General features: G+C 36.7%; 1 protein-coding gene across 3 annotated transcripts in view; it reads left to right on the forward strand.

Moving 5' to 3' along the window:
• The window catches only part of STRN (striatin), a 110,675-nt gene extending 94,781 nt beyond the window's left edge, over nucleotides 1-15,894 (forward strand). For all 3 annotated transcript variants that reach the window (XM_086327442.1, XM_086327443.1, XM_086327444.1), the window contains 3 exons: nucleotides 8,782-8,889; nucleotides 9,924-10,010; nucleotides 10,098-15,894. In XM_086327442.1, coding sequence (XP_086183568.1) covers nucleotides 8,782-8,889; nucleotides 9,924-10,010; nucleotides 10,098-10,267 — 365 coding nt within the window. In that variant the 3' untranslated portion in view covers nucleotides 10,268-15,894. The remainder of the gene's footprint in view (nucleotides 1-8,781; nucleotides 8,890-9,923; nucleotides 10,011-10,097) is intronic.
• Nucleotides 15,895-17,657: the final 1,763 nt, after the last annotated feature.

Here is a 17,657-nt window from a genome sequence, read left to right on the forward strand (position 1 = left end):
AGTTAGGACCTTACTCTAGATTAGGCTTTGGCTTAAGGGAATGTTGTGGCTGATTTGACCTTTTATCCAGACCACTAAAACTTTCTCCACATTGTTTTGCATTCTTATCATCTATATTTTTACTGGAGTAGCATTTTCAGTTTTCTTCAAGAACTTTTTTTCTTTGCAGTCAAAACTTGGCTAACTGGAGCAAGAGACCTAGCTTTCAGCCTATCATTTTGGCATGTCTTCCTCACTAAACTTAACCATTTCTAGCTTTTGATTTAAAGTGAGAAGTGTGTATAAATCTTCCTTCATTTGAACACTTGGTCATTGTAGGGTTATTGATTGGTCTAATTATAATATTTTTGTGCTTCAGAGACTTAGGAAGGCGCCCCTGAGAGGGAGAGACGTGGGGTTTTACAGCTGGTCAATGGAATACCTGACCAGTGTTTGTCAAGTTCACCATCTCATATGGGTGCAGTTCATAGCATGCCAAAACAATTAAAATATCAAGGATTAGAAACCACAGATCACCATAACAAATAGTAACAATTAATTAATATTATTGTTAATAATAAGATATAAAAGTTTGAAATATTGCAAGAATTACCAAAATGTGACATAGACACAAAGTGAACAGATTTCTATTGAAAAAATGGAACCAATAGACTTGCTAAGTACAGAGTTGCCACAGACTTTCAATTTGTAAAACAACACGGTATTAGCAAAGCACAACAAAATATTTTATACAGTGCCTGTATAAAATAAATCTATTTTTTGTAATGTTATATTTTTAATTATAGTTTCTATACAATATTATATGTTACAGGTATACAGTATTAGTTCAGTTAAGTTGCTCAGTCGTGTCTGACTCTTTGCGACCCCATGAATCACAGCACGCCAGGCCTCCCTGTCCATCACCAACTCCTGGAGTTCAATCAAACTCATGTTCATCGAGTCAGTGATGCCATCCAGCCATCTCATCCTCTGTCATCTCCTTCTCCTCCTGCCCCCAATCCCTCCCGGCATCAGGGTCTTCTCCAATGAGTCAACTCTTCGCATGAGGTGGCCAGAGTATTGGAGTTTCAGCTTCAGCATCAGTCCTTCCAATGAACACCCAGGACTGATCTCCTTTAGGATGGACTGGTTCGATCTCCTTGCAGTCCAAGGGACACTCAAGAGTCTTCTCCAATACCACAGTTCAAAAGCATCAATTCTTTGTCGCTCAGCTTTCTTCACAGTCCAACACTCACATCCATACATGACTACTGGAAAAATCATAGCCTTGACTAGACAGACCTTTGTTGGCAAAGTAATATCTCTGCTTTTCAATATACTATCTAGGTTGGTCATAACTTTCCTTCCAAGGAGTAAGCGTCTTTTAATTTCATGAATGCAGTCACCATCTGCAGTGATTTTGGAGCCCAAGAAAATAAAGTCTGACACTGTTTCCACTGTTCCCCGATCTATTTCCATTGAAGTGATGGGACTGGATGCCATGATCTTCGTTTTCTGAATGTTGAGCTTTAAGCCAACTTTTTCACTCTCCTCTTTCACTTTCATCAAGAGGCTTTTTAGTTCCTCTTCATTTTCTGCCATAAGGGTGGTGTCATCTGCATATCTGAGGTTATTGATATTTCTCCCAGCAGTCTTGATTCCAGCTTGTGCTTCATCCAGGCCAGTGTTTCTTATGATGTACTCTGCATATAAGTTAAATAAACAGGGTGACAATATACAGCCTTGACGTACTCCTTTTCCTATTTGGAACCAGTCTGTTGTTCCATGTCCATTCTAGCTATTGCTTCCTGACCTGCATATAGGTTTCTCAAGAGGAAGGTCAGGTGGTCTGGTATTCCCATCTCTTTCAGAATTTTCCACAGTTTATTGTGATCCACACAGTCAAAGGCTTTGGTGTAGTCAATGAAGCAGAAATAGATGTTTTTCTGGAACTCTCTTGCTTTTTCGATGATCCAGCGGATGTTGGCAATTTGATCTCTGGTTCCTCTGCCTTTTCTAAAACCAGCTTGAACATCTGGAAGTTCACAGTTCACATACTGCTGAAGCCTGGCCTGGAGAATTTTGAGTATTATTTTACTGGCATGTGAGATGAGTGCAATTATGTGGTAGTTTGAGCATTCTTTGGCAATGTCTTTCTTTGGGATTGGAATGAAAACTGACCTTTTCCAGTCCTGTGGCCACTGCTGAGTTTCCCAAATTTGCTGGCATATTGAGTGCAGCACTTTGACAGCATCATCTTTCAGGATTTGAAATAGCTCAACTGGAATTCCATCACCTCCACTAGCTTTGTTCACAGTGATGCTTTCTAAGGGCCACTTGACTTCACATTCCAGGGTGTCTGGCTCTAGGTGAGTGATCACACCATTGTAATTATCTGGGTTATGAAGCTCTTTTTTGTACAGTTCTCCTGTGTATTATTGCCACCTCTTCTTAATACCTTCTGCTTCTATTAGGTCCATACCATTTCTGTCCTTTATCGACCCCATCTTTGCGTGAAATGTTCCCTTGGTATCTCTCATTTTCTTGAAGAGATCCCTGGTCTTTCCCATTCTGTTGTTTTCCTCTATTTCTTTGCATTGATTGCTGAGGAAGGCTTTCTTATCTCTTCTTGCTATTCTTTGGAACTCTGCATTCAGATGCTTATATCTTTCCTTTTCTCTTTTGCTTTTCGCTTCTCTTCTTTTCACAGCTATTTGTAAGGCCTCCTCAGATAGCCATTTTGCTTTTTTGCATTTCTTTTCCATGGGGATGGTCTTGATCCCTGTCTCTTGTACAGTGTCACAAACCTCCGTCCATAGTTCATCAGGCACTCTGTCTATGAGATCTAGTCCCTTAAATCTATTTCTCACTTCCACTGTATAATCATAAGATTTGTTTAGATCATACCTGAATGTTCTGGTGGTTTTCCCCACTTTCTTCAATTTAAGTCTGAATTTGGCAATAAGGAGTTCATGATCTGAGCCACAGTCAGCTCCAGGTCTCGTTTTTGCTGACTGTATAGAGCTTCTCCATCTTTGGTTGCAAAGAATATAATCAATCTGATTTCAGTGTTGACCATCTGGTGATGTCCATATGTGGAGTCTTCTCTTGTGTTGTTGGAAAAGAGTGTTTGTTATGTATGACCAATGTGTTCTCTTGGCAAAACTCGATTAGCCTTTGCCCTGCTTCATTTCGTATTCCAAGGCCAAATTTGCCTGTTACTCCAGGTGTTTCTTGACTTCCTACTTTGCATTCCAGTCCCCTATAATGAAAAAGACATCTTTTTTGGGTGTTAGTTCTAGAACGTCTTGTAGGTCTTCATAGAACCGTTCAACTTCAGCTTCTTCAGCGTTACTGGTTGGGGCATAGGCTTGGCTTACCGTGATATTGAATGGTTTGCCTTGGAAATGAACAGAGATCATCCTGTCGTTTTTGAGATTGCATCCAAATAATGCATTTCGGACTCTTTTGTTGACCATGATAGCTACTCCATTTCTACGGGATTCCTGCCCACAGTAGTAGATATAATGGTCATCTGAGTTAAATTCACCCATTCCAGTCCATTTCAGTTTGCTGGTTCCTGGAATGTTGACGTTCACTCTTGCCATCTCCTGTTTGACCACGTCCAATTTGCCTTGATTCATGGACCTGACATTCCAGGTTCCTGTGCAATATTGCTCTTTACAGCATTGGACCTTGCTTCTATCACCAGTGACATCCACAACTGGATATTGTTTTTGCTTTGGCTCCATCACTTCATTCTTTCTGGAGTTATTTCTCCACTGATCTCCAGCAGCATATTGGGCACCTACCGATCCAGGTGTACAGTATAGTGATTCACAATTTTTAAAAGTTATTCTCCATTTATAATTATTATAAAATATTGGTTCTATTCCTTGTGTTGTACAGTATATCATTGTAGCTTATTTTATACCTAATAGTTTGTACCTTGTACTTCCCTACCCCTATATTGCCCTTATCCCCTCATAATTTTATCTTTAAAACGAGCTTCTTTTCATAAATGACACAGTTCAGTACTGATTAGAAAATAGATCAAGTTGTGCCTGTCAGAATCCCAAATCTGAATCTTCTTATTGGATACAGGAAACCAGGAAATAATGACTCAGATTGTGAAGAAGATAATACAGAATCCTTTGGAGTTTTGCCTTTTATAACCATTACTTTCTGCCTTTAGTCTTCAAACAAACAGTAAGTTTAGGCTGCAGTTGATAAAGCTACATACACGTACAGTGTTGTTTGAATCTGAGAACTAGCTTTAAAAATGATTGCCATGATGTGTTCATGTGTGTGAATATGTATGACTCTGTCTCCTCTCCTTTTTACCTTTTTCTCTTGAAAAATTCCTTCATTCCATTTTGGCTGTCTTCATTTTCTGTTTCCAATCTGTTGTTCGTTGTTTTCTCCTGGTATCCTATAAGAATTATTTAGGGGGGTAGGTTTGAATGGAGCTTTGAACTATTTGGATGTAAAAGAGACAAAAAAGTAAAAATTGAGATTATGGAGTAGGAAAATGAATTTTTTCTTTTTGCCAAGAAATACATTTTAGACTTGCAGTAAATTTCAAATAGTGCTTAGATATATGACCTAAAGCTGCTATAGTAAGATGAAAAACCAGTATGAAATTAAGGTTGTAAACATTTAAAAAATTTCCTTCAGAGGTTATCATCAGTTCTTTAAATGTTCTTAGCATAAACGTTGATTTTAATGACTGCTACAAATTAATAAGATCTCAAGTCTAGGGTTTCCGTGGTGGCTCAGATAAAGAATCTGCCTGCAGTGCAGGAGACCAGGTTTGATCCCTGAGCTGGGAAGATCTCCTGGAGAAGGAAATGGCAACCCACTCTGTTATTCTTGCCTGGAGAATTCCATGGACAAAGGAGCCTGGCAGGCTATAGCCCATGGCATCAAAAAGAGTAGGACGGACTGAGAGAGCTAACACTTTCACTGTTTTGTCACTTTCAAGTCCAATGAGTGAGATGAATAAACTGAGCTAGAAAATTCCATTTTCCTCCAAGATGTTTAACTGTAAAGTCATATGACTTTTTTGCCTGGTCAGTTCAGTTCAGTCACTCAGTCGTATCCGATTCTTTTCAAGCCCATGGACTGCAGCACATCAGGCTTCCCTGTCCATCACCACTTGCTCAAATTAATGGCCATCAAGTCAATGATACCATCCCACCATCTCATCCTCTGTTGTCCCCTTCTCCTCCTCCCTCAATCTTTACCAGCATCAGGGTCTTTTCAGTGAGTCAGTTCTTCCCATCAGGTGGCCAAAGTATTGGAGCTTCAGCTTTAGTATCAGTCCTTCCAGTGAAGATTCAGGACTGATTTCCTTAGGATTGACTGGTTTGATCTCCTTGCAGTCCAAGGGACTCATGAGAGCCTTCTCCAACACCACAATTCAAAAGCATCAGTTCTTCGGCACTCAGCTTTCTTTATGGTCCAACTCTCACATTCATACAGGATTACTGGAAAAACCACAGCTTTGACTAGACGGACCTTTGTCAGCAAAGTAATGTCTCTGCTTTTTAATATGCTGCCTAGTTTAGTCATAGCTTTTCTTCCAAGGAGCAAGCGTCTTTTAATTTCATGGCTGTAGTCAACATCTCCAGTGATTTTGGAGCCCAAGAAAATGAAGTTGCTTATTGTTTCCCTGTCTATTTGCTGTGAAGTGATGGGATCAGATGCCATGATCTTAGTTTTCTGAATGTTGAATTTTAAGCCAGCTTTTTCACTCTCCTCTTAAACTTTCATCAAGGGGCTCTTTAGTTCCTCTTTGATTTCTTCGATTTCTTCCCTGAGGGTAGTGTCATCTGCATCTCTGTGGTTATTGTTATTTCTCCTGGCAGTCTTGATTCCAGCTTGTGCTTTATCCAGCCCAGCATTTCACACGATGTACTCTGCATTTAAGTTAAATAAGCAGGGTGACAATATACAGCCTTGACATACTCCTTTCCCAATTTCCAACCAGTCCATTGTTCCATGTCCAGTTCTAACTGTTGCTTCTTGACCTGCATACAGATTTCTTACCTCTATGTCCATCAACGTGGTGGACTGGTATTCCCAGTAAGGAGGTCTGGTATTCGCATCTCTTTAAAAATTTTGTACACTTTGTTGTGATCCACACAGTCAAAGCCTTTAGCGTAGTTAGTTAATAAAGCAGATGTTTTTCTGGCATTCTCTTGCTTTTTCTGTGATCCAGCAGATATTGGCAATTTGATCTCTGGTTCCTCTGCCTTTTCTAAATCCAGCTTGAACATTTGGAAGTTCTTGGTTCACGTACATTTGAAGCCTAGGTTGGAGAATTTTGAGCATTACTTTGCTAGTGTGTGAGATGAGTGCAATTGTGTGATAGTTCGAACATTCTTTGGCATTGCCTTTCTTTGGAATTGGAATGAAACTAGAAGCCTTTTCAGAAGAAGACTCCCAAGAACGTTTTGAAAAAAGGCATCATTAATGGAATAAGTGATAACTCTTTTAGATTATGATGATACGTCCTGACATTTCCTAAATTAATGATTTGATTACTTTAGAGTTATATGAAACAAACTTATTGCTGTCTACTGTGACAACTGTAGTCCCTTAGCTGTTTATGTTTGACTATTTTATTGTATTATGGAATTTAGTAGGTGTTTTTTAAATTGAAGTTCAGACTAAACATGTTTTAAGCTAAAAGAGAATTTTGTATAATTTAGACGGATGAAAGATGTTTGTTCTTAGAATCGGAATAAATTACCTGCCTTCTTGCCAGTGGTAATTGGGCTTGATTAAGTCAAAGGTAGTTGAAAGAGGTAACTGAGTATTTGTGAATCCATTTCTCAGTCACAAGCTGAATATAAATAAATATTTGGAGGATTGTTTTAGGTTCATTGTTAGAATAATGGCTGGTAGGTCTTTATTTCTAGTGTTCTTTGTAGTTGCTGACTTTTACTTATCTGACTTACTATCAAGTGGAGAAACTTCCTTAAAAAGTATTACTAAATAAGAACTTTATTTTGCCTGATTTCTATCATACTCATTTTCTAGATCTCAAAGTAATTGAAGCTCTTCTCAGAAACCTCTCTCTCAAAATATATGGGACATTTTACTTAAAGTATTTTTGTTGTTATTCTCCTGATAGACTTTACAGAGGATATTGCTCAATGGTGTGTTATTTCTGTCAGAAAAAGCATACATAGAATGAATTTTGAATCTAAATTCTTTGTCTAGGACCATTTAAAATGAGTGTAACCAACCCAGAGTTCATTCCACATGGTCAGGTGACTTTTATTGTGCACATAGATAACAGACTGGGTGGCTACCTGCTGTCAGCATTGGAAAAGACTTCTCAGCTTTTAAGAGGTCATGTTTCTAGGTACCATATGAAAATCCTGTAGAGTAGACTAATATTGGAGCTATTTTTAACTGTACATAGTTTTATTTTCTGTTGTGAGTATAACTTCATGATACTTATTCTGAGATTTAAAAAATGTTAAGAACGCTTTATTTTTGAAGTTTTAAGTTTAAAGAAAAGTTTCAAAAATAGTATAAAAACTTCTGGTACACTTCACTCAAATTCACTAGTTTTTAAAACTTTTGCCATATTAGTCACATTTACTTTGTCATTATCTGTATGTGTGTGTACTTTAAAATTCTGAGCCACTTAGGAGACAGTATACCCCTATACCCCTAGGTCCTTTAGTATGTAATTCCTAAGAACAAGGGCATTCTCTGACAGCATATTACATTATCAAAATCAAGGAATTTTCAATGACACTATGCTATTGTATGAGTTATTGTTTACACTCAAATTTGCTGGTTGCCCCAATTATACTCTGTAAGGACATCCCTTCTTCTTCCAAGACCCTGATATTAATATAATAATTATTTTAACTTTGATATATCTTAAATTAGTGTTATCTTTATGTAGATTTTTCCTTATCAAAATTATGGTAACAAAAATCACTAAACATAAGTTCTTAATAATTGATTTCCATTTGAATAAAGACTTTCAGGAGACACTTTGTGATAGTTTAGGTACTTGTTTTGACAGTTGCCTGATTTGCATGAGTCATCTAGTTTGGATAGAGCAGGCATTGGAATAGGTACTGGCTTTGTTACCATGATTTTAGGGGCTATAACAGCTGTTTTCCGGACCTTACTTCATTCACTAGGTTAAGGACCTAATGACAATTGGCCCGCCCATCTCAGTGTGCATGTACAATTAAGATCTCTTTGAAGATTATTAAATAGTGTACAAAAAGTACTGTTAGGATGCTGTTTTCAGATTCCATACATGGTAGATTATCGATAGATGACAATTTCTATTTTGATGAGAAGGAAAAGACTAAAGAGTTAAGAAGCTCCCTTTGTCATGTTTATCTTTAGATAATGACCATGTGATAAAGAGCTCTGTGTCTGGACAGAGCTGAGATTTGAATGTGGAAATTATCCACATGAAATAATGATGGGGTTTTCTGCAAGTGGTAGAGGTATCATAGACCACCGTCAAATGAGAGATGCCCATGGCTCTGGGCTACTTTCTCGGGGCATCCCTACAGAGCAGGTGGTGGAAAGGAAATTCTAATTCCCAAGTACTTCTAGATTTGTCAGTAGAGTGTTTCTCAGACGAGTCTCATTTCCTAACATCACAGTTACGAACACAGTTGCAGAATAAATGAACTAAAGACAAATTAAAAGTCCATCTCCTACTTTTCCAGACTCTTATGTGAATGTTCTTTTTTGTGTGAAGAAATGGTAGCTTTGACAAATTTGTGTTGCTCTTTAATTTTTTCTGTTTAGCAGCCAACTCTTCCTGCCAAATAAATAGAGTCATCAGTCACCCCACTCTTCCCATCAGCATCACTGCCCATGAAGATAGACACATCAAGTTCTATGATAACAATACAGGTAAGAATGTATTTAAATTGATTATTATTGAAAAAAGAAATCACAACTGTAATTTTGGTGTCTGTTGGTGGCTTTATGTTCAGGGAATAGGCACTGAAACACAGATTCTCTCTCAGATCATTTGTTTTTACTTCATCTAATCTGCAAAGAATCAGTGTTCATGATAGCATATGGGATCATCTTGGTTTATTTAATAGTAAATAGGTGCTATATATTGACCCTAGACCAAGGTTATTACTCAGAACATAATGAAAAATTCATTCAGATACCAATAAAATGTTAATATATTGTGGAAAAGTAGAAACATGTTGGAAGTATGGGCATATATATGATCATTATGTTTTGTTTAAAATTGTTTAATTTTTTAAGGTTCTTAGTGTTACAGATGGAAAACCCCTGAGTCAATACTGATTATTTGGTCCTGATGAATTTGCATTGGGGTATGGAAGCTTTCCCAATTTTTATTAGGTTATTTTTCACTAGTCTAAAGGAAACATGAAGAGCTGACTGGGAGAAAAACTCACTGTATTAGTAGCCATATTTACTTGAGAATCTGCTATCGACTTTTGTTAACTTTGTTTAGCTGCGATTGATGAATAATTTAGTATTTTTAATATCTTTCCATATACTCTTTCCACCAAAATTGTGGCCAGATTTTCTGTTCCTTTGTCTTTGTCACAGTCTCTTCTTCTCTTTCCACAACCTATAATTTGCTTGTAGCTAAAGGATCCAAAGTTAGTGATTAATAATGTCTGAATTTTAGTTAATGAACATGGCTTAAAGGAATATTTGTGTACAAATTACTGACTTCCATATTGTGAAAGACAAAAATCTGAAAGTTGACCTTTTGTTTCTCATCATCACCATGGCTAGAGCAAGGAGGGAGACATGCATTGTTTTAGCAGTTGGGAAAGTCTTTGATGCAGAGACTACACAGAGAGGGGTGGTTGGTGGAGCCAGTACAGTGTGGTAGCTGGCTGGTATTCAGGATGAGAAAAACTATTACTAAAGAGTAACAATCTCTTTTTCCAAAGGCAAACTGATCCATTCGATGGTAGCCCACCTAGAAGCCGTTACAAGTTTAGCAGTTGATCCAAATGGCCTGTACTTAATGTCTGGCAGTAAGTACAGCTTTGAATTATTTATTTATTCTTACAGTTTTCACATTTAATGTAATTTTTCTCTTAATTTCTTTTCTTTTAATATAGGTCATGACTGTTCAATACGTTTATGGAACCTAGAAAGTAAGACATGTATCCAAGAGTTCACAGCTCATCGGAAAAAGTTTGAAGAATCAATTCATGATGTAGCTTTCCACCCATCCAAATGCTATATAGCCAGTGCTGGGGCGGATGCACTGGCTAAAGTCTTTGTATGACACAATGCATCATCTTCACCTTCTAGCTCTTTATAAGTAATCAACTGCACAAAAGAGATACAGAAGACCAGGGCAAGAGTCAACCCATCCAGCCCTTTTGTTCTGCTGAAGGAGCACAGAGAACATTTGTTAAAGTATAGTTTTGCAATTCGTACACTGTTTTCTAAAACTAAGGTTTGTTCAGGTTGCTGCAAGCTCAGCTGAATCTGAGCCTGAAAACTTTAAAATTTTTCCCCAAACAGGAGCTTTTATTTCTGAGGTTGTTCCAATTCGCTAGGCAGGCCTGAGCGAAGAACAAACATAGGTTTAGCTTGTCCCTATTGAATAATAGGGCATAAGGGATAATTAAAAAGCTTGATTACTGGGAATGAATAGAGGAAGAATGGCAATTTAGACCTAGTTCTCCCCTGAGAAATCTTGTTAAACATATTAGATAGTTAAAACGGTAATCTTTATCACATCTACTGTACTAACCCCTATGTGCATAATGACCAAACAGTGTTAAAATGAGTTTTTAATTTAGCTCTCCTTTCAACTGTTCTCATAAAGCACCTGGCAAAACATTTTACTTATTAGAGGGAAAAAAATGCAATAATATGTTAAATATATTATTATTCAGAAATGCTAAACAAATATTTAGTTTGTAAGCAGATTTCTATATTGTATTAACATTTTTGAAAATAGATTTGGTACCATTCTAAAGTTTAGCTGTCAAAAATACTCACCATTATGAAGAATAGTTGATACGAGTCTGCTTTTACTAAAGAATTTAACTTATTCAGGTTGAAGATTCTGTTTATTTTTAATGGCAAGCAGGGCATATCTTTATAATGATTTCTGTTAATTTTAAATTTCACTTTATTCGTGTGATATTTATAGTATCAGAGTGATTATTTCATATTGATGAAATCGTATCTTGTAGTGATTAAAAAGCTGGAAGTTACTTGCAAGTACTCACTAGAACCCACATAACGATGCTTCACATGATCTCTTTCTTTGTCTCTGATATTAAAATTATCTGACACCTACCAAAAATAGTTCATAATTATTATGTTTTAATGGTCCAAAGGGTATGGTTAACCTCAGGCAGCTGTCTTTGCAGAATTACTAAATAAAGCAAATGTTTGTGCCCCAGAAGTTCCATTATTAATATCTCCAAGAAGTAAAACCTCTTGGAAATCTGGATGGAATAGTTTGGTGTATAATATTGCCTAGAGGGTTCTCTCTTTCTTTCCCTTGCCCTACCCCACCTCCAGTGTTTCATTGGAATACATAGCATGTTTTAATGGGCAGTGAGTCAGTATTGTTTCTGAGGAAAACCATGTCTTGAAGGCCTGGGGTTCTCTGAGCTCACCTTACCAATGACCCACATAGGGTTAGTTCTTGGGATTTATGTGACCCCACTGTCTGGAGATGGTATGTAGACCTTATCCCTGCAGCTGTCTCCGCTCTTCCTCATGCACTTTCTTATTTGCCCAATATGGCAGAGACCAATCTGGAAATCAGAAATTTTACTAATTATCAAATTTTCAGTAAAATGTACTTTGGCTCTCAGATGTAATTTCTACATTCCTATGCCACATATTCCATTATCATAGCAATGGCACTTCTAATACGTACATTTACTCCCTGAAGAAGTATTAACATGATAGTGTGGATATTAATTGATAATTTTTCTTTAAAATTTCTGCTTGTCTGCCTCTAGAATTCTGCAGTATACAGGCAGATTTTCTTTAAGGACCTTTGTTAAATTTTCCTGGTTGATACACAAATATGCTTTATTTTGACACGGCTACCTTGTCATTTTATATGTGCTTAACAATGGGCTCAAGGGACTGCTTTGTACATTCAGATGAATTGACCTGGACATGAGCTACCAGGTAAATGTTTATATTCCTGTGCGGGTATAGAATTCCACGTTGTGTTTGGTGAATTCCTTTTTGGCTTCTTCACAAAGTAAATAAATTATGTCACTGACCTAACATTTGTAGAAGGATACTGGAAAATTTCAGTCAGGTGCTCTTAATTGGCATATTTGTGATGGATGATTACAAGCTATTGTTCTACCAATTATTGCTTTAATTACCTTCCAGGGTGTTCAGTGCCTGCTTTACTTCTGTCAACTGGAATTCTCAAAACTAAGACACTCTCTTCACCTGCATTTTAGGTCTCATGGTTGAAATTTTTCTATTAGTAAGTGGAAAATAACCATGAGATATGTAGACTGTAGTGCAAATGATGGAACTGTTGAAAGTTCCTTAGAAAGCCAATGCTGTGCTCTTGGAGGTTGTACCAGAAACAGGGATTTCTTCTCCACTAGCACTATTACGATCTCAGCCTAGAAATGAGCCAAAGCTGTCTTCCAACCAGATAGAAGCATATATATGTGTGTGTGTTTGTCTGACTTTTCCATCAGCCTATCAAAACTTCAATGAAAATTGACAGAATGAACAAATCCCAGATTTGAACAATGATTGAAATGCTTTCATAGTGCTTTATTTGTAAATATTTTGAGTGAAATGTATTGGAAGAGTATGAAAAATCAGCAGATGAGGTGGGTCCCTGCCTTATTTTCATATGCTATGGGTACATCCCTGGGAGCTTGCAGCACCCTTCTCGAAACTACTCTGTCATATGGAGCTCATTTGCTACTCAAACCATAGACAGATATTTAACATAAGTGATATAATGACCTTCAGTATTTTTCTATTGAACACGTTTAGCAGTTTTTGCCATTAAACAGATTAATTAGTTATGCAAAGTATTTAGCTTTTATAATCATTTTAGTTATGACTAAAAGGGGGGAAATTGAGCTGTATCACTGATAATGAACTTTGTGAGAAATTTTTTGTTTATCTGAGTTTCATTCCTTCAGTGTTCTTGCTATAAGTTTCTTTTGGAGATAATGACAAAAATTTATTTGAAAATGTCTAAAATGTATGTATATTTTATAAATATATATTATATATATTGTAGGGATATATATAATATATATAGACTATATATTATATATATATATATATAAAACCATAGGTGCATTTTACTGTTTTGTATTTTCATTTTTGGAGGTAGTGTCCACAGCAGGTAATGATGAGTATGATGAGTGTTGTGCTGTTTGCTTTGCAGTATAATATATAGTTCTAAATGTTTAAATTACTGTATATACGATATTCATTATAGGCTAGCATGCTTGTTTTAAAGACTGTCATTCTAGTTTATTAAAATCTGAATGTAAGAAAACCTGGCTATTCAAATGTGAATTGAAAAATGTTCCATTCTCAGTACTGAACTATTTCCATTGAGCATTCAGGATTTTTGACAAAACCGATATCATCAAGAAGGCAATAGCTAGAGAAAGAGAGGTGCCTTTTAAAAAAAAAAAAAAATACAAATTCAGCCTTACAGTGAGGATGAGGATTGAGTTGTTTTGTGGGGAAGAGGTATGAGAGAGTGTATGAGTGAGTGAATGAGTGAGTGTGTGTGTGTGTGTGTGTGTGTGTGTGTGTGTGTGTGTGTGTGTGTCGTGATGTTTGAATGTTTGCCCATCTGTGAAGGTCCTGATTTGTGACCATCAGTGTCTTTTTAATGTGTCTGTAAAACTTCTAGGACTTCAGGGGACATTTCATGCGCTGTCTTCGTGCTCTTCTGAGCACCAAAAGTACTTTCCAAGAATTCTGAATGTGAATTCCTAGAAATTTCAGTAGAGAAGAAAATAACTATTATTTCATTATAAGTCAAGTTCAGGTAAAAGGAGATATTACTGATTCATCAAAATTACAGGCTCTCATTAATGTTAGCTAAGTAAATGTAATTTTTAAAGGCTCATTTTTTTTTTTTTAGTACTTCATTTATTTCCCCTTTACACAAGAGCATGTCATGCAATTCTTATATGATGAAGATTCAACTAGTAAAAATTGTTTTTAAATTAAACACCTGAACTAGTTAAAATTCCAACTAAGAATAGTATTTAAATGGCATCTTTCATATCTACCTCTTTGTCATTGCTGCCATTTTTGACTCAAGCAAATCTTTATGACATCGAAAATAATGGTTGGATGCAATTTAAAAAATCTGTGTTGGTGCTTTTCTCAGGCTATGTCATTTAAGTTATATTGAACAAAGGTGTCACAAATCAGATTGAAAGGCTTCGAATTAATTTTGATTTTCTTTTGAAAGAACTGCTTAAAATTTGTCATCCATGTTGATAGTGAGCTGGAGATAATCTCTGGTTAGTATATGTCTATGTGATGTTTTCAACCAAGAGCCGAGTTGTTATTGATTTACATGGGAAAGGAGCTCTGATTTCCTTCAACTTACTTTATTCTTTGAAAGCTGTTTCAAGGCTATTCAGTACATAATCACTCATTTTATTTGCTCAGAAGTTGTCTCTGTTACTGTGTTACTTGTTTAGTTATTTATATAATTGCAGTATTTTGTTTTAACACTGGGATTCAGGTTGTACAAAAGTAGTAGCTGACAGAAATTGTATGTATATTTTTCTGAAATGTATCAATTCCTTCAATTCATTTTAGAGGAAGGTCCAGAAAACTAACATATCCATGTTTAAAAACAAAGGTCAGGTCCTTTGTAGATGATTTGAACCATTTGACTTTTGCTCCTGAAAGTTTTTTAATTGGCCATATATCCATCATCCAGCTGGATCTCAGTGTCATTCCTCGGGACACCAGGTTCACAAAGTCTGTTCACAAACAGACTGTATCTTTTTTTTTTTTTTTTTTATCCAAAAAAAGCAAATATAAAGCCAAACAGAGATCTCTAGATCCCACTTACTTATTCTAGCAGTATTCCTGAAGTGGTGCTTAAGGGTCAGAATTTCCTGGATCTTTGCTAGTCAAGCTTTAGATTTGATTTAACTGGGACCACATGCGTGTCATCCCTCTGATGCAAATTAGAAAGTTGATTTTATTTCAGATTAACTCTGATGTCTGCCTGGGTTTTTCGCAGGCCGTGAACCAGTGAGTGCCTTGTTAATGCAGAATGGTTTTTCCCTGGTTGTGTGTTAGCTCCTCTCTGAAAATTTCTCAGAGGATGGTATTTTAGTTGGCTTGTAGAGAGCTGCTAGATTTGGTATTATCAGCAATCAGAAAGCCTTCAGTCTACCGCATTCCACCCTCCCTACTTTCTTCTCATTGTTTGGCTGAAATTTACCTCTTGTGAGAAATAAATGCAACCCCCTTCTCATAACTTTTTTCCAATCCAGATTAAGAGATACCCTTTATACCTATCCCAACTATATAATCTAATACCTGTTTTTTGTTTTTAGGAAGAACCACTTCTTTGTAATCCTGTAATCCACTGCTTGTTTTATGTTTCTCAAGTTCAGTTTACTAGAGCTGACCTCAGGGCATCAGTTCAGATTCCTAAACAGCTCCTTTTCTCCACACCCCTTCACCCCTCTAACTGGTGAGCCCTGAGCCAGATGGTTTGATCTTCAGGTATTTTAAAATTTAAATATAATATCAATTAATGTAAATTAATCCAAATGCTAATTTTTGTGGTGCAAGAAGTTTCTCTTGTAAATTCAGGATATGGATAAGCTAATTAAGATATCCTTTTTTGGTGGCTCTAAGTGTATTATTTGTTTTTAAATAAAGTGTACAAATATAGATAAGGTGTCTCATGAATTGAAATATTTGTCAGAATGGAATCTAGTGGATTTGCAGTTAAAATACTTTAATACAACTTGATTTTGTTTGGGGGGGAGGTGGTAAAGGGGTGCAGAGAAATAAAAGTGTATTAGGTAAAGTAGATGTGAATCCACAGAGATGAACCGATCTTAATTATTGATTGTAAGGAAGATGGAGAAATTTATTGTTATAGAAACTTTGGACCTTTGGAAAGCCAGTAAAATTAAAATACCCCACACAATTGGATCATGATATTTTTAGGGACACACATATATATTTTTCCTAAAATATCCAGTTACATAATTTTAAAAATCCTATACACACATACACATATAAATTTAATGTGCTTTTACTTATTTTTTTATTTGGCTACTTAAAAAGCATAAGCCTTCTGCCCCTTGCACCTTCAAATCAACAGTATTTTTCAAGGGCTCCCCCTGCCCAGAGCTTGACAATCTCTTTGTTCCAATCTGGAGTCTCAATACTATACAGAATCTAAAAAGCACCTCTTCTGGTGTCCTTGAAACTATCCACTGTTCTGTGATGTTTTGTATGCTGCCGTAGCGTTCTATTTGGTATGTACACGTGCTTCAGTATTATCAGAAATGTCTCTTTTGTCCCTTGTAATGAGAACTGAGCCGTGATTTGCTGGAGTTACTGTAGAGTAATCTAGCTCAGAAGGTCAAGATGGCTCCAGAAGTGTTTCATGGATTGTTGGACCCACTGGGGTCAGCCCAGGTTCACAGTGGTATTTTAACCTCCATTGGGTTTCCCAAAGGCACCACTAAGATTTTAAGGAATCCTAGGTTGTCCTGGCACCAGAGTATTCCCCCAGGAACACCTGGAAGTCTGGTAGCACCTTTACTTCAAACACTATAACCATAATGCATCACTTCACTTGTTACTTCTCAGTTATAACTATTGCTTATGATGATGGGACGCTTAAGTTCTATGGAGAAGCACTGGCATGCAACTCTTAAAATTAGATTCCATATTTTCCAAAACACAAACTTCAGTATATTTTGTATACTTTTCAAAACAAAACAGAATCCAAAACCTGCCTAACAGAAAATTACTTAAAGTTTCACTAAGATCTTACAGAACCCTGAGCCCTTTTTTATTACTTAGTGATACTATATTAAAGGTAATGGTGGTTTTGGTCAGACTTGGAGGAATAAAATCTGCAGTATCTTTCCCATCAGAAGGGTATATTTCATAGAAAATTCTCTTGTCCCTGGTTTTTTAGCCAGTCACCTTATAGGATGACTGGTCTAGATGCTTAAAGAGATAATTAATCCAGTGGGCTAGCCTGGTGGCTCAGACGGTGAAGAATCTGCCTGCAATGCCGGCAATCTAGGTTTGATCCCCAGGGAGGGAAGATACCCTGGAGAAGGGAATGGCAACCGACTCCAGTATTCTTGCCTGCAGAATTCCAGGGACAGAGGAATCTGGTGGGCTATAGTCCATGGGGTTGCAAAGAATCAGACACGGCTGAGCAGCTCACACACACACACACACACACACACACACACACACACACACACACACTCTCAGCAAAACATCTGTTAAATAGCACTTAGAGTACTAGAGTTAGTATTGTTAATTCATGTGCCAAAGTTTTTCATGCCCTCATAAGATCTAGGGTGTGTATCAGGTTCCCAATCTATAACCTCAAACCAAAGATATTTTTTAATTACCTCATATAATAGCACCATCAAAATAAGGGTAATGGTAGGGAAGCC

The sequence above is a fragment of the Bos grunniens genome, chromosome 11 (assembly GCF_055505025.1).
Source record: "Bos grunniens cultivar Pamir isolate PY7600 chromosome 11, Bosgru_T2T1.0, whole genome shotgun sequence".
Lineage (NCBI taxonomy): Eukaryota > Metazoa > Chordata > Mammalia > Artiodactyla > Bovidae > Bos > Bos grunniens.